Source organism: Chiloscyllium plagiosum, chromosome 4, assembly GCF_004010195.1.
Source record: "Chiloscyllium plagiosum isolate BGI_BamShark_2017 chromosome 4, ASM401019v2, whole genome shotgun sequence".
Lineage (NCBI taxonomy): Eukaryota > Metazoa > Chordata > Chondrichthyes > Orectolobiformes > Hemiscylliidae > Chiloscyllium > Chiloscyllium plagiosum.
The window spans coordinates 111413348-111438335 of NC_057713.1; the positions used below are offsets into that span (position 1 = coordinate 111413348).

Here is a 24988-nt window from a genome sequence, read left to right on the forward strand (position 1 = left end):
TCTACTCTACTCACTACTGCAGATTCACTGTAGGCCACACTTAAAGCAACGATTAACTTATGCGATTCTGTGCTGTGAACTTCGCCCAACAGTTCCTCCAAGATCAGTTGTGAATTTCACTGATAATTTTCCCAGATGCACTCAGATGTCCAGCGATACACGAATTCAAACAAAGGCAGTAACTGTGCAGGTTCTCTCTCTCCTGCAATGACCTCACCACGTACTTCCTTTGTTTGTTCTTCTCCCTTTTAAAACTGCTATTGTTTTGACTTTTTTTTCCCCCAAAGTTCCAAAACAATGCAAAAGCATATGAAACAGTAATTGCTGCTCTTGCAATCCAAGGATATCACCTCCAGCACCTAAAATACCTCAAAAATGGAGCAGCTGTTGCTGCCAGAAATTTTTCCCGTCCTCCATCTTGGATTACCCAGAACTTAAACTGAAGCTTTTGGTCTCCCCCAGGAAAACCAGCTTTACTCTGCACTGCACTGAGTCTCTACATTTAATAAGGGTGATAAGGAGAAGTACCAGGACAGACTATATCCAAATAATGAACATGTTCAGATTTTCAAAACTGAACTCAAAATTTGAATTAGCTCCATCAAACAATATGTCCAAGAGCAAAGTCTGTCGCAATATTACATTTATTTAAATTGGAACTTGGTGAGAAGGAGACTGAATTATAATTATTTAATATTGCAATAGATGGAGCCAAGACGGTGCTAAAATTTGAAAAAAGTTTTGTAAATATTTTTGGAAATAATTCGACATTAGCTTGGATTCATCTGAAAAAAGTAGTCTTCATGTTGCTAGAAGCTAAATCTGGACGTTGCCTCTCAGGACGTTAACAATTGAGATAAGCTATGCTCAAGTCAAAAAAATTCTTTTTGAAGTATTCTTTTTAGATTTCAGCTGTGCACCTTTGGGAGAAATGTGTATAAAATTACAAAGCATTGAAGCAATGTTGGAGCAAAGCAAATTACTTTCCTTGTATGGCTAAAAAGAGTAATATCACGAGCAACATTATAAATTTACTAGTCTAAAAGGTAACCATCTATTTTCACTCCATAGTACCTATGATTACTGTTCTAAATCCAAAACAGGTTCAAATACCACTATGACAACTTGTGGGTGTGAAATTAACTTGAATGTAAGGCAGTTTTTACTGATACAGGACTATAAAAAACTGTCAAACTATCATAAAATGTGAACAAGTTTAGTGTCCTTATCTGATGCTGTCCTTTCTGTGACTGTTCCAAATCACAATTGCCCTTTCAAATGACCTAGCAAGCAACTCAAGTACATCAAGTCAGCTACACTAGTGACGCGGTACAATATATTTTAAGAATTAGCAACAAATCTTTAGCACTGACATGCCCAGAATTAGTTGAAAAACAAACCCGATCATCAGTGAGCTCTATGTGGGATCCGTGTCTATTGGCAGAAAATTTGACATATAGATTGTGATTTAACAAGGTGAAATAACTAAAGCTACCATAGAAAGAAAAATCTCGGTATTGTTGAAAATTTTAACAAGCGTAGGTTGGTTTGACAGAAGAGAAAATGTCTCTCAGATGGTTGTGTACTTCAGTGTCAGAGGAAAGGAATCAAGGAGAACAAAATCAGAAACCAAGGGCACTTCCAGAGAGCTGAAGCTGATTTCTGATGATTAATGACATTGCTGTGTATATGAGTAGGCACGGTATAAGCAAACAATTTCAAGCAAGACATGATTTAGAGAAAGTTGGAGCAGCATGCTAAGCAATGGTGATTAAGGGAAAACAATCCCTTGCTAAAGGGATTTTGTTTGTATTTCACGTTACATAACTGTAATTGACTGCTTGAATTCAAAATTTCATCTGGGCTTAAGCAGGGATATACAACTGTCCACCTGAGAGCAGCTGAATTGGTTAATTATGGAAACAACTGAAGCTTCCTTTTTCCTGTATCAAGCTGAGCTAACTCAGAACATGCCAATTGATGCACCTCAGTGACTTTGGTACTGGGTGGCTTTGAATGGAGCATTGGGAGTGAGGTGCGCTATAGAGTTGGGGGAAAGGAGGTGCTCTTCTGCTTTTTTAGCATTTTTTTTCATGTTGGAGAAATTGGTTCTAGCCATTACAGGTGAAGAAGCTAGCTATTTGAGTAATCTGTAATTGTTCACGTCTATTCTATCCTACATTTTAAAAACTATAGAAACTGGTGGTAAGGATAATGAAATATAATAAAAATGGGCAAAATAGACAATTGAATAAAGTAATTTAGTTGATTGAACACAATAGGATTGGTAGCACAGGGTTTGTATAAAGGCTGCAACTGGGTCTTCCTGGATGCCAGCGTGAACAAGGGCAAACAGGTCTCCAGTGTATGTGGCTTAAGGAGGTTTGACTCATGGTGAGCAAGTTCTATGCCGAGCTGTACACACACTGCAACACATTAGGGAGGGTGTCGGTTAGTCGGATTTTGGTTTAGTGGTCCCACTCCATAGGATAGTGTTTTGATTTGGTCAGTGATCAGGAATTGTGATTGAAGTTGCGTCAGATTTACAGTTCTTTAGCTTGTTTAGACAAAAGTGGGCACTTCAGGGTAAATAAACTATGAAAAATGATAGACTGAGACAGGAAACAATAGAGTGTATAAATCTAAGAGGTAGTCAAGGCTCACAGTTACCAAGATAATAAAAAATCAAAACTAAAGGCTCTATGTATCTGTATTATTTGAAACAGATGAATGGATAGTACAAATAGAATAAGAGTGATCTGACAGCCATCACAAGAGATATTGCCATGGAATGACTTGGACTAGCACCTGAACATTGAAGGGTACATGGAAAGACTGTCGAACAACATGGAGGGGTGGCAGTGTAAATGAAAGAATTGTTTTAAAACAATAGACGACATAAGTTCAGAAACCAGAATGTTAATGTTTGTCAGTTTAGAAATGATTTGAGTAGAAGTGAGAAATGGTAACAGTATGAAGCCACTTGTGAGAGTGGTATACAGGTCTCTTAACACTAATATCCTAGAGTCATACAAAACTTGCACAGACAGCTAGTTCATGCATTAGCTTTAACTTCCCAAAATTCCCTAGATTCGGGGGCGATTCCATGAGGTTGAAAAATAATGAAAGTAACTCCTTTATTCTAAAAGCAAGACAGACAAAAAGCAGGAAACTTCAGGCCAGTTACCTCACAAAGAAGATCTCAGAATCTATTACTGAAAACGTTATTGTAGAGTTACCACAGTTCAGTGAAAGGAAAATCATGTTGAAACCCTTTACTGGAGTCCTTTGAAGCATCATGTGCAGTGCACAATGGGAAACCAGTGGATCTATTGTACTTAGATTTCCAGAAGGCATTTGATAAAGTGCCTCAAAAGGCTATTATTGGAAATAAAAAAGTGCAAGGTGCAGGTATCATACTGGCATAATTAAAAGATTGGCTTGTTACCAGGAAACAAGAGACATAAATGGGTCATGAGGTTGGCAAGATAGAACAAATTGTGCTGCAGCAATCGATGCTAGGCACTGTACAACTTAAATCATGTCACCAAGGTAATATCTAGATAACACTACAAGAATTGCAGATGCACTCTAGGAAAGGTGACAAGACCAGAGCGCTTACCTTCACTGATATAATACATCAAGTGATATTGTCCAATTTGTAGATTCACTATTTGAAATAAGACACTTCTTGAGCCAACTATTGAAGCATAATAATTGGATGCATTCAAAATATTGAAAGCTGTCATGCAGTGCTTATGGTACTGCAATTCATATCTTGTGGTGCAGTGGTAGTGTCTCTACCTCTGAGCCAGGTGGCCTAGGCTCAAGTCTCATCTGCTCTAGAGGTGTGCCATAACACCCCTGAGCAAGTTGATTAGAATATGGAGTAATCTACTAGCCCTGAAAGTTCAAATTCCACCGTTTCGATTGAATGTCAAGATAGTTCTAAATTAGTATCAAATTGTGCGTCCCCTGACTATTGGATTGTCATTAAAACTCAACTGATTCACTCATGCTCCTTGAGAAATGTAATCTACCATCCCTACCCAGCCTTCACAAAATGTCACTCAAGTCTTACACAAATGTAGTTGCCCACTGAAGTGAACTAGCAAACTATTCAACTTAACTGTTCAAAACTGCTAACATCCATTCAAGGAGGTGTGGTTCTGCAAATGGAGAATAAATGCTAGTGAGGCCCATAAGCTATGGATGGCTCTGAGGAGACTTCAGAATCTCAGAAATAAAATGTGGAACCTAACAAAAATGCAGGGCATTGAGGAGAACTGTAAACTCCTGAAATACTAAAGCCTTTATCTCTAGGTAAGCAGGTTACTGCTGCTTAAATGCAACTCCATAGGAATTACAATGAGAACTTCATGATTAGTAATTCAAAGTAGATGGATGGCACAATATCAGCCAGATTAGTTTTGTGCTATTTGTGGGCAGAACATACTTGAACTCTTCTCCCATAATATTTGGTGGATGCCAGTATTAAATTACAGTGAAACATCTTGGCTTAGGAGTATGCTTAAGTATGGCAGCCAGGATATTGTCAGTGCTCTCTAATGTTGCCATTCAATGTGTGCGGCAGTTTCTTTCTCCATGTCAAGTGTAGTGAATCAATTGCCTGAAGACTGCTCAGATTAGCTTGTGATCAAAGACAACAAGGTCTGAAAATAGGTGGTAGAAAATCTGAATATTTTGGAGATGCAATTACAACAATTCTTATAATTTATAAAGAAGTGGAGATACTTCAAAGCCACTTCAAATGGATGAAAATATTAGACTTAATATGGTAGAAAAATCAGATTCCCCTTTACGGCAAGCAGTGGACAAACATTTGTATAAAATCAGTATGACCTCAGCTTTCCAGCATTCAATGCAGTTAGTCTAAACTTCTTCCTGCATTACATGAACCAACACAAGTATGACCTTGTTGGGTGACATACATGTAAAGCTAATGCAGTTCTTTGCAAACTACTTTCCAATGTGACCCCACTTTAGCTCACTGCCGCTTTCACCCAATAAACACCTATTTCTTAAAAAAAATTCTTTAAACCAGCATGACATTTAGATGCTAAAATAAACACACAACATACCAGATGTTCCTTTCTTGCTATTATGTTACAGAAGTCACACACATATTGTAATCAGCTCCTTACCCCAGCCTCTTATACACTATTCTTCCCACCTCACCCGATAACACTCCACCACCCAAAGCACTCAAGAGCATTGTTCTATCTCCTCAGTCTCTACTCATTTAAGCCTCACTTTCATCTCACTGCCTCCCCACTCATTTGCGTCCTTGTTAGAATTTAAAAGCAGCAGTAATAACCAATGAAATGTAAAGATTTTATCGTCTCGAATTCTAAATCTTTATAAAACATTGACTGGTATGGGAGAGAAGTGGCAAGCAGGATTCAAATCCCAGATGTCAACGTTGTTCCTTTCTTGCAAACTACATTCAACATGAAGCAGCACTGTGTGCCAGCGGAGGGTGGTAGGTGACAACTCAAATGGACCTTGCCATGCCCATATTTTAACTTTATGCCCTGAGAATTCATGGGATCCAGGATTAAATACTGAGGACTCCCAGGGCTACACCGCTAACTACACCCATTGTGCTGCCAATTCTGGATGGCCTGTTCTGCTGGTGGACAGGACATACCCAGGGATGGTGACAGACAGCTTTGTGACATTAGCTGCAAGGTCCACACTTCAGTGAAAATGACAACATCAGGCTGTTGCTCAATTAGTCTGTGAGACAGATCTAATTTTAGCACAAAGCAACTGATTTGAACCTCTGACAATGATGGGGTCCAGAACTCACCAGCTGAATAGGTGGCAGAAATAGAAATTAACACTTTATATGGGTCCAAGGCTCCTCGGCTAGACAGAGGACAAGTGGAATTCTTTAGAAGGTGTCACAGATAAAATTGGCTGAATGGCCTTTTTGAGTGCAGTAAGTTTTTCTTTGTTTCTATTATTGTATAACTTCAGAGATACATTTCCAGAAGAAGAATGAAAACAGTTAGGGATGTAAAAGTGTAAAGGACAGACCACCTACTACAATGCTCAAGAGAATGTTGCAGGAAGACTGAAGATAGACCTGGGCCAACATGTAATTAGATATGGAAATGTGTTGCTGGAAAAGCGCAGCAGGTCAGACAGCATCTAGGGAACAGGAGAATCGACGTTTCGGGCATTAGCGCTTTTTTCCAGCAACACATTTCCATCTCTGATCTCCAGCATCTGCAGACCTCACTTTCTCCCCAACATGTAATTATACATTCAGACAAATTAAATCATAGAAAGTCCTGTTATTGGAGAAGGGTTGAAGTGGGATAAAATACACAGAAGTTAGGTGTACAGGATCTATTCAAAAAGGGTCCTCTGGGTAGTTTCCCATAAATGGGAATAAGCACTTGAGCCCATTTAATCAGATTATGACTGATTTGTATTTTGATCTGAGTCACCCACCTCTTTTTTAGTCTCTCAATGCAATGTATTATCTCTGCACAGACCTTAATTTGCCATGTTTTATAGCTGCAATGAGGTCAGTTGATTGGCTCTGGTGGAACCCAAAATGGGCGCAAGTAAGCAGGTTATTGCTAATGCTGTTTGATAGCACTGTTGACAACCCCTTCCATCACTTCACTGAAAACAAAATAGACTGGTAGGATAACAATTGGGTTTGTCATTTTACTTTAAGTCAGTTTTGATTGCCTTCACTGTTCAGACTTTTGAGTTGGAATGTCATGTTGACATTGTACAGGATGTTGGTGGTGCATCTTTTGGAGTACTGTCATTAAACTGGAGAGGGTTCAGAAAAGAAATTACCAGGATGTGGCCAGGAATGGAAGGTTTGAAATACAATGGTAAGCTGGCACTTTCTTCACAGGTGCAGAGGTGGTTGAGGGGTGACCTTAGGTGGTTTATAAAATCATGAGGGGCTTAGCGAAGGTGAATAACAAATGTCTTTTCCCCAGGATCTTTGAGGGGGGTCAAAAGTAGGGGCATATTTTTAAAGGTAAGAGGTGAAAGGTTTTAAAAAAGAAAAACGAGGAGCAACTTTTTCCAACAGGGTAGCTAATATGTGGAATGGACTGCCAGAGGAAGTCGTGGATATACGTACAGTTACTACGTTTAAAAGGTTTGGAGGGACATGGGCCAAATGCAGGCAAAAAGGACTAGTTTGATTCAGGAACATGGTTGGCGCCTAGTTGGACCAAAGGGTCTATTTTACTAAAAGCCTATATCCTTATGTTGAAGATTTAAATAGGCTCAGCATTTAGCGATTTGCAGAAAAAGAGCTCCAAATTTCTACCATCCTCCGTGTGAAGGGGCGCTTCCTGATTTAAGAATTAATAGCTGTCCTAAAATAAATAAACACTTAATTGAAGCACCTGTCAACCATTCAAATGCAATGCAGTGCAAGGCAAGGTTATTCAAGTTGTCTCCATAAATGATATGCTTGGAACTCAGTAGATGAAACAGCACTGAAGAGAAATAACAGAAAAATTCATTATCAGAGGTTCACTTATACCAATTTACAAAAGAAAAGCACAATCGAAGGCAAAAGCCACAAGCAACAATGTTAGACATCAAGATTTAAATTTAAAAAGATGGGTTTTATCTAGGGTTCCAAGTGGTAGAAATAGAGAATATATGCAGACACCGAGTTCTACGGCCATGAAGTCATAGAAAATGAGTTAATCTGTAATTTCATCATAATGGGAATACAGGAAAAAATTAGTCCAAAGGACTACTGTGCAAGTCTACGAAGCACAAAGGAAGAGGGAAAAATGTACTGATCACCACAAAACTAATAAAGACGGATTCAGAAAAGTAGTTGCTGGTAGAATATGTACTCTTCATGGTCAAACACCCTAACTGCACAGCTGTACTTAATGTAAAACTCCTTCAAATTTATTAAGTACCAATACTTATGTTAAAAGTTCTATATACATTTAAATTGCAATATGGGAGGGAAACCAGATTTGAGAATTAGTTAAATCACATTTTATACTTCATGCTTTTAAATTAGTATTTAGAGACTTTCTCACCAGGACTGGCTTATTGTTGCCCATCAAAATAGATCAAAAGTGCCAAACTATCACCTTAGCACATTTTTCTTCGAAGGTAAAGGAGAAGAGACACATTTACTATAGACTCATTATGTGAAGATGAATACTTTATTTTCATCTGATTTTGTCAGATGCATTGTACAATGCCAATACTTTCAATAAGCCATTTAATTCAGTATAGCATCACCATCTTCACTGCTCATTTTGTACAAAGACTATACATGATCTTAAGACTTAGGGGAGGGGATACATAATTTATGACCATGGTATTTTGGGAAGAAAGGAGGAAAAAGCTCATTGAATTCACAAATCTTTATGTACTCACTCCATATCTCCCCTTTTTCCAAACATGATGTGCTCCTGAAGGAAAAGCATTGCGAGAGCAGCATAGATACTTCCTGGATCAGCAATTTTGTACAAACAATAAAAAGGAATATATCTGGTATACAATAAGCCAGGCGCAATACGTACACAAGACACTTCAGTACCATGGACAGATGCAGGATTCTTGCTTTTCAAAATTAATACAGCATCCATATTTCATATAAATCAATGAGTTTGCAAACCTGCTGAGTTACTGAAACTCAGTATTTTCTCTCTCTCTCACACACACACACACACACACACACACACACACAGTGAGGTAAATATAACTTGGTCATTCCAGAGGTATCTTTAATTCAACACAAAATTACATAAAACGTTCAACTGTATGCTTTGATTGTAGAATAAATCTAAACCCAGATTCACAGAAAGACATGGCAAAGTGTAATAGAAAATGGGACTGTCCTGAAAAAGGCAGGTCATGGCACTCAAAACAAAAACTCACCCAACAGCACTTCAAAATTTAACAATCATCATAACATATGCAGCAGTATAATTTGCATTTTCCTAGAGGTGTCCTGGGCAAAATCTGTATAGTAATAAGCTAGCACTTCCAATATGCACATTTAGCATGCTACAGATCACAGAGTAATTATAACTGTTTTACAGGGAGGTGCTCTTTTGAATGAGTTCAAAAGCCTACCACACAAAACTCTTAATATATTAGAGATGTTTTTTTCTGTACTATATACGAGACCTATGGTAATATGCTCAGTGATTACTTACAACAGGAATGACTGATGAGAATTCTTAAAAACAAAAACTACACATTTTATCTATGGGTTTAGCAGCAATTTGCCACTTCATTCAAGTGCCTTCACCACTTGCATTTATAACACTGTTTTCCAGCCAGGAAATTACACACTTTCAGATTAAGTACCTTGAAATAACTTGAATTTATTTGGGTTAGAAACTAAATCCAACATTTTCTATATGGTAATTTGCCCACACATCTTTCTACCAGGTTTGTTACTGTGCAATAAAACTTCACACTATAGTTTAGTATTATTAAGAGAATTAAAAGCTTTCTACATTGCGCTCTATGCATTTTAAATATAATTGCATGTAAACTAAGTTGAAACTAAAAGCGAGACTAAACTCATTGAAGAGTAGTTCCAATTTTTGATGCAATAATGTAAATTGCTTTACGTTACTACATCTCAGTCAAATTCATGGAAATAACATCAACAGACTGCTGAATTGTGACAAATTTGAGTTTTGCTAAAGTCTATTCATCTCTCACACAATTCTCACATTTATCTTGGGATGGGATGCCAAATCTTTAGACCCAACTTCAAACACTGACAAAGTAAACCCATTAATTTCAACATAGCATTTCTATAATATAGATTAGAAAACCATATGCTGCTTTCAGTCTTTAATATGAAACTAATCAAAATTCTCCTCTATAAACCAAATAAAGCTCAGAAACAGGGGCTTGGAAAACTGTACTTCAGGAGAACCAAGCAGCAGATGTACACACATGCTTCATAGAACTGAATAGTTGCACACAGATTAACAGTGCAAGATCATAAGGCTCATTATGGCATTTTGGTGCAAATGAAGAGGCACAAGAGCCCAGACTGCGGTTTTTGCGAATGGTAACAGACCGCCAATCTGTATTGCAGTACAGCACCTTGAGCATAGGCTATTGAGATGTAATAGAAAACTAGAAAACCATGGAAACTCTTGTTTAAAATAAATAGAGCTGCAGGAGAAAACAAAAAACCTTTAACAGCCACTTCGAACAGGCACAAACTTTCCCTGAATATTCTTCCCCTTGCCACCAACTCTTCCCTAAAACAGCAACATCTCAGACATTTAAAAAAAATGGAAAGTTTTGCAGGACAAAACAGCAGTAGGCAAATGGTAAGAAATAATATCTGAATAGTGTAATTTAAATTGACAAATTGATTTCATTCAATTACAATTTTGCATTAATGCTCTCAGATATGGTTGTCTTCTAAAATACAATGGTAGAAAGATCTTTTCAAAAGCTAAATAAAGATCCAGTCTATTCCTAATACAAAAACTTATTTTAGTCACTATTGTTTCTGTTCTAAATTTATAAAAACAAGTCTAATTTTAATTGCGCATATCAACTGAAAACAATGTAAAATGTTTTCATCTTAAAGTGATCTAATAAAATACATAAAAACTGTAACACACTTGATTAATTGTTTAAAGGGTTATTAATGCTCACTGCAAACAGATTTAAGGAGACAAATGGGCAAATATTTATTAAGATTGCTCCCTGTATGCTACTTACAATAAAGGTATCTTCTGGCTAATATTAGCTCGTGTTGTACTAGTTTTGATTGCATCAATCTAGATTTTGTTAAAAGGAACTTGCTAAATTAGATACTAATGGACAAAATGCTTGGTTTTTAACCCAAAAAGTTTTCCGTTCCTTAGCAAAAATCAAATTGAGAGAGATTATGCACAAGTGGATGGCTAAGTGCTGTCCCCCATGCAGAGCTTAGGCTGAGACACCAAAATTACAAAACTGCAAGCACATTCTATGCAATTTCTATCAAATGCTTATTCCTGTTACAAGATAATAGACAATGGAGGCACACACAGGAATACTGCAACCATTCTTCTCAATTCTTTTCCACATGCTCCTGAAGGAGAATGGTTTGTGCCTGGCAAGCACTCAAATCATCATTTATGCATATGAAAACTGCAAACGTTATCTAGTAATACTGAAACCTAAAGTTGTACCTACTAACTAAGTTGTTAATTTATGGCACTCACCCAATTATCTTTTAGGCAAAACCACCAATGTTGCAGGCTATGATTTTATAAACGCTCTGGCACTTACAGGTGAGATCTGTGCACTGGCTTTCGAAATACTCAATTCCCTCTTCCCCACATTCAAACAAAATAAAGTAACAGCAATGCAATTGTATCTCAACGTTGCTTCTAAGTTATTCTGTAGCCATGTCTATGATTGGAGCCATGGTATAATGAGCAATTCTTCAAACCAATTATAAAGTATTCCTGACTCAAAGCTAGGACTTCAGCACACAAAGTGAAAACATAACAAAAAGGGTAAGGCAGCAAAATTATAATTTGATAGGTGAATTCCTCAACAGTAAAACTACTGCACAGACCTTGGATGAACAGTACCTTCCAATTGTGTAATACTGTATCTTGCACTGAAATTTCATTCATTTGTGGGACCAGCCCCATTATTAGTTCTTCCAATACACTGGGGCAGTGTTGGTAAAGGCATAAGTGTTCCAGCTTTTCTACAATTAAGACCAATAATAAAACTTCTCTGCTTATCAAGTTAAAGGTTAATTAAAAAAAACTAAGCTACATAATATCACATTGATGTCCTGGGAAGGTGTTCAATGCAGATTGGAACTCACAGCCTGAGCTCTGCATGTCCATGAGAGAGAGCTAGGCAGGGTGGAAATTTCCTATGCGGTGTATAAAATTTGGTGCAGTTTTTATGGTGATACAGGCAGTGTGATCCAACTTCTGCTTCCTCAATGAGGTAGAACAAAAATCCCTTCCAGAAAACTGCAATCCAAGTACAGTTATTGTCCTGTCCACTGTTTCTCTGGACTGCATGCATCTCTACATTTTTATGCCTTCCTGTTGGCTGAGCTGAGATAATGTTTTCTTGATCCGCAGGGCAGTTAATCTGGCTGCTCCATTGGCATACCAACATTCACGCATGATTTTGGCCATTACACGTAGAGCCTACAAAGAGATCAAAAGATTAGAATATACACTTACACTTCAGTTTGCAAAAAACTGCATGCTGCATCTAGTTTCAAAATCTATAAGTTTCAACTACTACCATCAACTTAACTACTCATAATCAAACTGAGTAACTCCTATTTCACTCACGTTAAAGAACAGGTGCAGACTAGGGATGACCAAGTTAAAGAAAATGTGGACAAAAAAAAAAATAAAGTTAAGCACATTCCAATTTAAACCTGTAACCTCTTGTGAACCTTCACTAGACATCAAAGCTTTCAAGCCACATTTCCAAAAGTTCTATGTTGCTCCCACTCAGTTTATTCACCTTTCTTCATTCTCCCCAGTAATTGGAGATCATGGGTTGTTACCAAACTGTTAACACAACTTATAATTTCTCATTCTTTGACTGTATATTAACCTTCCATATGCAATTTGCAAGGGCAACATTCACATCTCCTGTATGATTAAAAACATATTCAAATGAAGTGAGCTCAGCACAATCTTGCTCTAAAATTATTCTGACTATATAGTAAAGACAGTCACGCACTTTTCCTTAGTGCTGTGATCCAATCAAAGACAGAAGAAAATCAACAGCAATTTTCAAAATGAAGCAGCTGCATATAGTCATATGAATTAGGAGAGGTGCAATTTTGTGATGTAGGGTTAAACTGCAGTTTAACCTCAATGTGAAAACAGAGACTAACATTTCTTCAAACTTCAACATAAATTAATGACAGGAAAATGGATAATTAGATTTAAAAATCAAACATAGCAAACTGACAATATTGTGAAGACAAACATGTCTATTTCAGATCTAAAACATTGACATAACTAGCCACAATCAATTCTTGGCAATACTTACTGGTAATTTATTGCAATTTTTAAAATCAGAACCTCATATTATTTTGATTTGGTGGGTAACAGAGTTTGATTGGTCTACGAAATGATGACTAGTTGTTAACGACAAAAGCCCTTTGTATGCCAAGAGCCAAGTGATTGGTTCTCAGGTAACTCAGATTAGGGCTGGGAACAAGATTCAGAGAGAAATGATCATACCTCCACCAGTTCAGGTAATGTCTCCCTGTGGTCAGCAGTTAAACCCCACTTTAAATGTGCAGATCACCAGTTTACCTTTCCTTCAGTAATTGCTGCAAGCAGTGACGTTTTGCTGAAAACATCAGTGGAAGCATCCATAAAATGAAAGATGAGAAGAAACCTTCTGATCACCAAGAACCAAATCAACAAATCTTGTGAAAAAGGACAACTAAACAGCTTTTCCAATTGTACCTGTGTCCTTTTATTTTCTTATCCCTATCAAGGTCTGACTTATCTTTCTTTGCATGCACCTGAATATGTGTTAGTAAGGTGTGCTTTGTATGGGGATTATAGATACTGACAGTTTGTCATGATTTGGAGATGCCGGTGTTGGACTGGGGTGTACAAAGTTAAAATCACAACACCAGGTTACAGTCCAACAGGTTTAATTGGAAGCACTAGCTTTCACAGCACTGCTCCTTAATCAAGTGGTTGTGGAGTATAAGATTGTAAGACACAGAATTTATCGTAAAATATAGGGGATGCTGCATTTTTGATAAGGGATAGCATTAATGCTATACATGGGTAGGATATTCCTGGGAATACATTCAGGGAAGTTATTTGGGTGGAACTGAGAAATAAGAAAGGGATGATTACCGTATTGGGATTGTATTATAGACCCCCAGATAGTCAGCGGGAAATTGAGAAAAGGTTTATAAGGAGATCACAGTTACCTGTAAGAATAATAGGGTGGTTATGGTAGGGGATTTTAACATTCCAGACACAGACGAACTGCCATAGTGTTAAGGGTTTAGATGGAGAGGAATTTGTTTAAGTGTGCACAAGAAAATTTTCCAATTCAGTATGTGGATGTTCCGACTAGACAAAGTGCAAAACTTGACCTACTCTTGAGAAATAAGACAGGCTAGTGACAGAGTGGGGGAACACTTTGGGGCCAGGGACCATAATTCTACTAGTTTTAAATTAGTAATGGAAAAGAATAGATCAGATCTAAAAGTTGAAGTTCTTAATTACAGGAAGGCTAATCTAGATGGTACGAGGCTAGAACTTTCAAAAGCTGATTGGGGGCAGTTGTTCACAGGTAAAAGGAATGGCTGGAAAATGGGAAGCCTTCAAAGATGAGAGTCCAAAGCCAGAATATTCCTAGGGTGAAAGGAAAGGCTGGTCGTGTAGGAAATACTGGATGACGGCAGATATTGAGTTGGTGAAGAAAAAGGAGGAAGCATATGACAGGTATACACAGGAGAGATCAAGTGAATCCTTTGAAGAGTATAAAGACAGTAGGAGTATACTTAAGAGGGAAATCAGGAGGGCAAAAAGTGGACTTGAGATAGCTTTGGCAAATAGAGTTAAGGAGAATCCAAAGGGTTTTTACAAATACATTAAGGACAAAAGGGTAACTAGGGAGAGAATAGGGCCCCTCAAAGATCAGCAAGGCAGACTATATGTGGAGCCACAGGAGATGGGGGAAGTTACTAAATGAGTATTTTGCATCAGTGTTTACTGTGGAGAAGGACATGTGAGATACAGAATGTGGGGAAAAAGACGGTGACATCTTTAAAAATGTCCAAATTAAGAGGTGGTGATGCTAGATGTCTTGAACGCAAAGAAGTAGATAAATCCCCAGCACCTGATCAGGTGTACACTAGTACTGTGTGGGAAGCTAGTGAAATAATTGCTGGGCCTCTTGCTGAGATATTTGTATCACTGATAGTCACAGGTGAGGTGCCAGAAGACTGGAGATTGGCTAACATGGTGTCACTATTTAAGAAAGGTTGATGAATAGACGACAAACGAGACACCAGTGAGCCTGACATCGGCGGTGGAGAAGTTATTGGAGGAAATCCAGAAGGACAGGATTTACATGTATTTGAAAAGGCAAGGACTGATTAGGGATAGTCAGCATGGCTTTGTGCGTGGGAAATCATGTCTCATGAACTTGATTGAATTTTTTGAAGTAGTAACGAAGAGGACTGATGAAGGCAAAACAGCGTATGCGATCTATATTGAGTTCAGCAATGCGTTCGACAAGCTTCCCCATGGGAGACCGGTTATCAACACCTGTAATCTCCTGGAATAATGGGAGAACTAGCCATTTGGATACAGAACTGACTCAGAGGGTGGTGGTGGGATGCTTTTCAGACTAGAGGCCTGTGACCAGTGGTGTGCCACAGGATAAGTGCTGGGTCCACTACTTTTCATCATTTTTATCAATGATTTGGATGGGAACACAGGAGATATAGTTAGTAAGTCTGCAGATGACACCAAAATTGTAGTAGCAGACAGCGATGAAGGTTATTTCAGATTATAACAGGATCGTGATCAGATGGGCCAATGGGCTGAGAAGTGGCAGATGGAGATTAATTTAGACAAATGTGAGATGCTGCATTTTGGAAAAGTCAATCAGAATAGAACTTACACACTTAATGGTAAGGTTCTAGGGAGTGTTGCTGAACAAAGAGACCTTGGAATGCAGATTCATAACTCCTTGAAAGTAGAGTCACAGATAGACAAGATAGTCAAGGTGGCGTTTGGTATGCTTTCCTTTACTGGTCAGGGCATTGAGTGCAGGAGTTGGTTGGTTATGTTGTGGCTATACAGGACATTGGTAAGGCCACGTTTGGAATACTATTTACAATTCTGGTCTCCCTCCTATCAGGAAGATGTTGTGAAATTTGAAAGGGTTTAGAAAAAGATTTACAAGGATGTTTTCAGGTTTGGAGGATTTGAGCTATAGGGAGAAGCTAAATAAGCTGGAACTGATTTCCCTGGAGCGTAAGAGGCTGAGGGGTGACCATATAAAGGTTTATAAAATCATGAGGGGCATGGATAGGATAAATTGACACGGTCGTTTCCCTGGTATGGGGGAGTCCAGAACTAGACGGCATAGTTTAGGGTGAAAGATTTCAAAGAGACCCAAGGGGCAACTTTTTCACACAGAGGGTGGCACGTGTATGGAATAAGCTGCTCGACGAGGTGGTGGAGGCTGGTACAATTACAGTATTTAAAAGGCATCTAGATGGGTAAATGAATAGGAAGGTTTTAGATGGATGCGGGCAAGTGCTGGCAAATGAGACTAGACTGGTTAGGATATCTGGTCGGCATGGAAGAGTTGGACCAAGGGTCTGATTCCGTGTTGTATACCTCTGTGACTATCTGTAGTTAGAGTCTAATTACTTATATTAGCAATTTTGTTACATACAGAAATCTGGTGTATGCTATCAACATGGGTCTGAAAATCAGATAAAGTGGCAATGTCCAAGTACTACTTAGAAATCTTAAACTTTTGTGATGGCTCTGGGACTGGTGGGGCTTGATTTTCAGTGTGCTACCCCAGTGTCTCTGTGACACTTTCAATCGGGCTTTTAAACATTGGTCTTTTCATTACATTTGATCCTACATTCAATTTAGGAAGCACCTGCATTCTAATCCCAAGTGTTAGCAAGCAACTTGAATATTCAACACTTTTTCAAAATATAATTAGCCAGAAAATTTTAGGCTTGTTCTGTTACTAATTCTGGGAAAACGAGGCATAAATTGGCCAAGAAATTGTCCCATTTTTATGCCAGTTGAGAAAGGAAACTGTTGCAGAAAGTTTGCCAAGTGTTCTGGCTAAGATTAAGAGGAAGACTGCCTTAATTAATGGAATTCCTGATCTTAAGTCTGACTGTGAAAACAAACATTTGAGTCGCTGAATGATGGGGAAAGAGAAGTGGAGATGGAGCTCATAACTAACATATACCTCACCCAATACCTTTTGAAACGAACAAGCCAATTAGAGGAGGAAACAAATGATAGGAACATAGATGATGTGGAGTTGCCGGTGTTGGACTGGGGTGGACAAAGTTAAAAGTTACACAATACCAGGTTATAGACCAACAGGTTTATTTGAAAGTACAAGCTTTCAGAGCACTGCTGCTTCATCAGGTAACTAGTAGGGCAGGATCATAAGACACAGAGTTTACAGCAAAAGATCAGTGTCATGCAACTGATAGATATATTGAACAAATCTAGATTACTGTTCAGACTTCCATCTTTTAGAATAGATTGTAGGTATTGATTCATTAATATGCAAACCCAGAACTTCTTTCTAGTCACATTCCTGAGATAACAAAGTTTTATATTAAAAAAGTGACATCACAGCTCAGACAATGCATTAAAGGCATAATGTTAGAGTCTGTCTGTATATGCCAACCTTGAGTCAGACTGATTTGATTTCCAAAGTAGGAATTCATTAAATGTTGTATGGATGGACTGCCTGTAGATTGTGCACTTCTTGAACAAAATAGAATGCATCTGCAAATACAATTCTGCAATGCAAACTCACCCTATTATCTTGTGCACGCGCGCAAGCACGTGAGGGACAGAGAGAGACTGGCATGGGCATGGGAGAGTGTGTGGGCGTGTGCATGTCTGGTAGATAGTGTGCATGAGTATGACGGAGTATAAGCCTGTGAGAGGGTGTGTGCGTGGATGAGAGTGTGTGGGGTGTATGCGCGTCTCAGTGACTATGAGAGGGTCTGTGCAAGTGTGTTAGTGTGTAAGAGTGTGTGCGCATGTATGCTTGTGTGAAAGTATGCTTGTGTGCATGTGTGAGAATGCATAGTAAAGTGGAGTCACCTGTAGCGTGACATGAACCCAAGGTCCCAGTTAAGGCCATCCTCATGGGTACCAAACTGAGCTATCAGCCTCTGCTTGGCCACAATGTTTTGTTGCATATCCCGAAGTCCGCCTTGGAGGATGGTCACTCAACGACCTGAGCCCGAATGTCCCGACTGCTGAAGTGTTCCCCGACTGGGAGGGAACATCCTTGTCTGGCATTTGTTGCATGGTGTCCATTGAACTGTTGTTGTAGCGTCTGCTTGGTCTTGCCAATGGACCATGCCTCAATGTACCGCGCATGCGCACGCACATACCTCCCCCATATGCACACGCACAAATCTGTAGGGTGAATTTGCATTTGCAGAATTATATTTGCAAATATATTCTATTTTGTTCAAAAAGTACACAATCTGTAGGCAGTCCATCCACGTAACATTTTATAAATTTCTATTTTGGAAACAGAACCAGTCTGACTCAAGATTGGAATACAGACAGACTCTAATGTTATGCCTTTAATGCATTAGCTGAGATGTCACTTTTTTTTACAAAACCCAAGTTTATGGGCGGCACGGTGGCTAGCACTGCTGCCTCACAATGCCAGAGACCCGAGTTCAATTCCCGCCTCAGACGACTGTGTGTGGAGTTTGCATGTTCTCCCAGTGTCTGCTTGGGTTTCCTCCGGGCGCTCCGGTTTCCTCCCACAGTCCAAAAATGTGCAGGTTAGGTGAATTGGCTGAGCTAAATTACCCATATAGTGTTAGGTGAAGGGGTAAATGTAGGGGAATGGGTCTGGGTGGGTTGCGCTTCAGCAGGGTCGGTGTGGACTTTGTTGGGCCGAAGGGCCTGTTTCCACACTAAGTAATCTAATCTATCTCAGGAATGTGACTGGAAAGAAGTTTTGGGATTAACATATTAATGAACTGAAACCTGCAACCCATTCTAAAAGATGAAAGACGTAACAGCAATCTAGGGGTGTTCAATATATCGAATCAGTTGCATGACACTATGATCTTTTGCTATAAATTGTGTCTTATGATCTTGCCCCACTAGTTACCTGATGAAGCAGCAGTGCCCCAGAAGCTCTTCCAAATAAACCAGCTGGTCTATAACCTAATGGAATGCAGATGTGATGCAACACGAACATTTCAAGAAAGATATATTCTCACCACTAAGTCAATAAAGAGCTATCTGAATTATGGTCATGGAACTGGCTGTGACTGGTGGTGATCAAATTACACAAAACGGCCCTTGATGGAAACCAAGTTGAAGTGTCTTGAAAGGATTCACAGATGGAGCCTTGCAACGTTATAGTCTCAGGTAAGCATGATATTATGAAATGAAATTTAATTACTGTATTTTTCAGTTTTTTCCCTATAAAAAAAGATAAAGAACACCAGCCAATATATTGAGGATTGTCGGATGAAAGTTATGATTCCAGACATCTGGCTAAGACAAATCTTCAGCGTGAAGTCAGTATAAATTTAAAAACAAACATAAAATGGGATAATTCAATTTAAAAGGAACACTGAATAATTCTGCAAGTACAGACAACTTAACATTACATGCTTACATGTTTAAATAGTTGACACCAGCTGTTAAGAACAAAATTTGAATCTCAAGCAAGAGTTAACAGTCAAACAAAAGGCTAGATCCTCTCAACAGTTTTCATAAATCTGGATATCATTACATGTTCCCTCAGTGCTGTCTTCCAAGCACTAGTGATGAGCATAAAAGCAACATGAACTTTCAATAACCTAAAAAACAGTTCAGTTGGAAAGAAAACACTGAAACATGATTAAAAAGGTATTAATCACGCACTATTTTAAAAAAAAAGCTTTACTACTTAGCATAACCTTTAGATTTTATTTGCTCCTTAGTATAAAGGTTATAATATAAATGTCTGGAAAGTTGCGTTGTCTGCATTTACTGAATTGTAAAAGCTTGCTTTGAAGAATGAATAACTTTGAAGTTTACATCTGTTCAAGTGCCAAGAACTTTGTCTATCATCACCTACCACAATGTCTGAGGGCCAAGAGACATCTCATGCTGCTACATACGTATGGAAAAGAAACGGCAAAGTAATTGAGGCCACATTCTATTTAACTCAAGCCATCATATTAATACAGGAAATCTGCATTGATCACTAACGTAAGAAATTTCCATTGGTACTAATGATTCGATGACCATTTCAACATAGGATTTTTGTCTTTTGTACCGAAAAAAAAAACTACGGCTTAGGACTCTCGCAAGCAATGTTGCTTCTGAAATGTGACTAAATGCTGTCTTGAGAAACAGAAGCTCAAACCTAAGGTTGAATCGTGCAAGCTGGAAGCATGGCAAAAATGCAATACAATTTAGGTAAAAGGCAGAAAAGAACATGAGACAGCACACGCTTGGATTTTAGAATGAGGGATTCCAACTGTGAAATCAGTGAACGAAGTTTCACCAGATTTCTTTACAGCTTCCTTAAAATTTAGGTAGCAGAATTTTAAGAATTTTTGAATTACAGGTACACAATCCTTAATCCCTTGGGGACAGCTGGTTTTCTGAATTTGGAATGTTTCAGATTTCGGATTAAGTAACAGTTAACGGTGAAATTTAAAAATCTTACCGATCAGCAGGCACACCTGAGAGTACTACGAGCCTGGAGACAGAATTAACACCAGCCAGTGCTGAGCCACGCCACCACATCACATCTGAATGACATGGGACAATTGGGTGTGGAGTTTAACAGTGGTTAAACTGCTTGCACGCCAAACAACCTTGTTATGGAGAAAAAACTTCACGAAAATCTTTATACCTCGGAGCATTTCAGATTTCGGATAAAGGATTGTGTGCCTGTATAGCACTGGAATTTAAAACCTTTAGATATCAAGCCAAACAGACAGGATCACAACCAAAAGAGAAAATGCTGGAAAATCTAAGCAGGTCTGGCAGCATCTGTAAGGAGAGAAAAGAGCTGACGTTGCGAGTCTAACTGACCCTTTGTCAAAGCTAAAGAAAAAGGGAGAAATAGGGAGCTATTTATCCGAGGCTGAGAGAAGGCGATTCATGGCTCCAGAACCAAAGGTAGCAATAAAGAGGTGATAATGACAGTGCATAGAGAGATTATAGGGAGATTAGGAGCTGTGCCAGTGCTAAGTGACAAAATATGTGGGGGATGGGGGGGAGAAAATGGGTGAAGCAGAGGCAAAATGGAAAACAGGGGAGAAGAGTAGCAAAGGGGGAAGAGAAGAAAAAGATGATGAGAGAGTGGGGAGCAAGAGAAAGAGAGACAAGAAATGAGGTACAGAAGTGAAAAACATATTTTAAAAAATAGATAAAATAAATGAAAAAATTACAGAGCAGAATGAAAACAGTGGGATCAAGATGGGATAATCATCTGAAGTTGTTGAATTCAATGTTGAGACCTGCAGGCTGTAACATGCCTCGTCGGAAGATGAGATGCTGTTCCTCCAGTTTGCATTGACCTTCACTGGAACATTGCAGCAGGCCAAGGACAGACATGTGGGCATGGGAGAGCAGGATTGTGTGTTGAAATGGCAAAAGAGATTATAGGGACCTGAAGAGATTATAGGCCACAGGAAGGTCCGGGACCTGATTGCATACAGACCAAAGGTGCTCAGCAAAGCGATCTCCCAATCGGCGTTTTGTCTCTCCGATATAGAGGAGACCACATTGGGAGCAATGAATGCAATAAACCAAACTGAAAGAGGTATAAGTGAAACGCTGCTTAATCTGAAATTAGTGTTTGGGGCCTTGACAAAGCTTTGATAAAGGGTCAGTTAGACTCAAAATGTCAGCTCTTACAGATGCTGCCAGACCTGCTGAGATTTTCCAGCATTTTCTCTTTTGGTTTCAGGTTTCAGATTCCAGCATCCACAGTAATTTGCTTTTATTCAGACAGGATCACAACTAATTTAGTGAAACCAGATTCACAGAGAAGAAAACCAATATTTAACCTGAAATATTAAATCCAGTGACAGGAGAAAATTAATGCTGTTCATAAGATCTTTCATGAGTAAAGCAAAACAGCATACTTTTCAAAATGTCTTTCACCCTTACATTCCCTCTCTTATAAAAAGTATTCACAAAGGAAAAAAACAGTTAGATCTCGAAATAATTGGGATGCTTGATTGAAGTAAGTATATGCTTAACAGTTTAAATATAATGGAGATTCACGAGTATTACCTCACAACTTTGCCATCGGTTCGGAATGTTTGGCCTTAGTTTCTGCTCACACACAACCTTCCTCATTTCCTCAATTGAAGGATCTGATGGTACTAGGTCATAGTAAGGCAGCTGGTAGTCTTCATGAATACCTAAAGCACCAGTCAAATACAATTTATTGGTGATATGGAATGTGAACAGTGAACAAGTTACTTCTTTAAAGAACTCCAACAAATTAATTAAATAAGATTTGCTTTGACAAAGCCATGTTACTCTGACTGATTACTTTTAGCTTCTCACTGTCCCGTTAAAACATGTTTAAAACTGGCTTCTATTTTTTGACAGATATTAAGCTAATTGGCCTGTAGCTTCCAGCTTTCGCCTCCATCCCTTTTTGAATAGAAGAGTTACAGTAGCTATTTTCCAGTTTAAAAGAACCTTCCCCCAAAAACAGCATTTTTCCATTAGATTCTACTTTCGGTTCAAGGTGAGGAAAGATAATTTTTGGAATACGAATGTCTCATTTTAGTTACCCAGTATCAGCAAATGAACATGTTGAGGTGCAGAGTACAGCTTCCTATACTCTCCAAGGAACATATCACAACGTAAATTGTAGCAGCATGTTCAAGAAAATGCATGAAATGTTTTACTTACCACCCACTGAACATCTCCGTGCAATTTCCCAGAATACCAAGCCCATAGCATAGATATCTGCCCTTTTAAAAGACTCAAAATGTTTCATGTTTATAGAATCATCGAGGACTTCTGGAGCCATATACCTGTTTATTTAAAAAAAAGGACTTAAATGTAGATCAGTTATTTAAAAACACAAGCAATTCACTTTCTCTCAATCCTGATATAGTTGCTGGGATTTCACGTGGTTACTTTGGAAGATGCACTTCAAAACTTAATGATTGGGTGTATCACATCTTGATGTGTACAATGATGTTGACAAGGTAAGAAAGAAACTGTTTCATTAAGAAGTATTTAAGCATGGAGAACAAGATTTAAACTTGTGACATATCAGCACTAATTACAAGGGAAAGAGCAGCATTAAAGTCTTACAAATGAGCTCTGATGAGAAGATAATTTTAGCAGTAATAATCTTATCACTATTTTCAACTAACAGAGCTAAAACAATCAGGGAGATGTGTGAATACACACTGCAACACACAGTGTATGTTTGATTCTGTTTTTAGGAGTGTTCAATTTGATTCTGAATAACAGAATGAGTCCTAAAAGTTAAATACTAAGGAAACAGAGACCAAACCTAATTAGTTCAAACAAATATAATAAAGTTTGAAGATAAAGGAAGTAGGACTAGGAAACAGTGAATTTAAGAGATTGAAGGGGACCTAACCCAGATTAGCAAATTAGAAATAACTCAAAACAGACCAGATATTTTTATAAGAAACTGATGAAATATGGATTGAGTACATTCAGTGTAGGATGAAGAGGTCTGTCAAAGCATTCAGTGAAGCTTTACAAATGTCTTTCAATCAAACAAAACCAGATTCAAAACAGAAAATCTTGGGAAGTGATAATATAAGCTTGGTCAAAAAAGTAGGTTTTAAAACTTGAGGAATACAATAAGTGAAGTCCTAAAAAGGCTAAAGACACAACTACCAACGGTGGAGCACAAGGAGAGGGGAAACAAAATACTGCACCAAACAGAGCCCATATACTTTGTCAGCCAACTATCAAACAATCCCACAGGAAAAACACCCAAATTTTAAAAAAAAACATCTACAATTAACTGACTTTGAATATCAGGGGTAAAAAAAAACAGTACCCTTAATGGAAACACAATTGTAAAACATCCCCAAAATAAGATTTCAAACCCGGTAAATTCTAATACTTAATGGTTAATTCACAAATGAAAACATAGCCACATCTATGTATTTATTACCTTTTTGTGCCCACTCTATGATTTGGAGCAATATCAATTGTATCTGTCGCTGAATCATGCCTGACTGCCAATCCCAAATCTGCAATGCAGCATGTTCCATTCTTCTTTACTAGAATGTTTTTTGACTTCAGATCTCTGTGAGCAATGGCAGGTTTTCCTGTAGAAAGGAATGGTATTCAGATTGGAATGCAATCAATTTTTTAAAAAACCTGCAAGCTTCTATTCAAAATTATGTTTTTTCTGCATAGATGGTATTTACTATACCACCAGAGAACTCCTGATGCAATCAGTCATGTATATTTACAAAAGCAACTTCCATACATCATGGATTTACTTCTCTTCAAATCAATGCCTGAAATTCTGATTGTACTTTATACACACAAACTAACTACTGAGGTCTTTTTTTTTAAAATAAAGACATCTGCTCAGTTTATTTACTGGCACTTTTAAACGAGAAGCAATCTGTTCTTAGAAATCATGTGACACTAGTTTGTATCACAAAAAAGTAACAAATGCAAATTTCACAGTCTTACCTTGTGTACCAACAATCTCCATATGCAAATGTGCAAGTCCACTGGCTGTGGAAAGTGCCAGTTTGATCATTCCTTCCACAGTAATGGTGTACCTGTTCAAGTAGTCAAACAGGGAGCCATGTTCATGATAATCTGATACCAGCCATAACTGTGTCCATGTCCCATTGTCTGAAGACAGGAGGGGAGGGTAAAAAAAATTATCAAAAGAAAGCATCACCAAAGTAACTGCATGTAATTGTGACTTGGCAGAACATAATTTTAGTACAACTAACAAATACAAAGAGGATCCGTTAGCTTATTTGGCTGGATGGCTGGTTTGCAATGCAGAGTAATGTCAGTAGCATGGATTAAAATTCTTACACGGGCTGAAGTCATCATGAAGGACTCTCCTTCTCAATATCTGTCCTTGCCTGATGTGTGCTGCCCTCTGGACAAACCAACACCATTGTCTCTTTCTAACAAGAGCGTGATCCTGCTACGATTATGGCAACTTTTGAATAGATAGCCAAGACTGTGATTTTGCATAA

General features: G+C 38.3%; 1 protein-coding gene across 2 annotated transcripts in view; it reads right to left on the reverse strand.

Moving 5' to 3' along the window:
• Positions 1-8182: 8182 nt before the first annotated feature.
• tgfbr1b (transforming growth factor, beta receptor 1 b) overlaps positions 8183-24988 on the reverse strand; it is a 62443-nt gene continuing 45637 nt past the window's right edge. For both annotated transcript variants that reach the window (XM_043688958.1, XM_043688957.1), the window contains exons 5-9: positions 24462-24629; positions 23929-24085; positions 22674-22798; positions 22041-22171; positions 8183-12188 (exon numbers count right to left, since the gene is read on the reverse strand). In XM_043688958.1, coding sequence (XP_043544893.1) covers positions 12063-12188; positions 22041-22171; positions 22674-22798; positions 23929-24085; positions 24462-24629 — 707 coding nt within the window. In that variant the 3' untranslated portion in view covers positions 8183-12062. The remainder of the gene's footprint in view (positions 12189-22040; positions 22172-22673; positions 22799-23928; positions 24086-24461; positions 24630-24988) is intronic.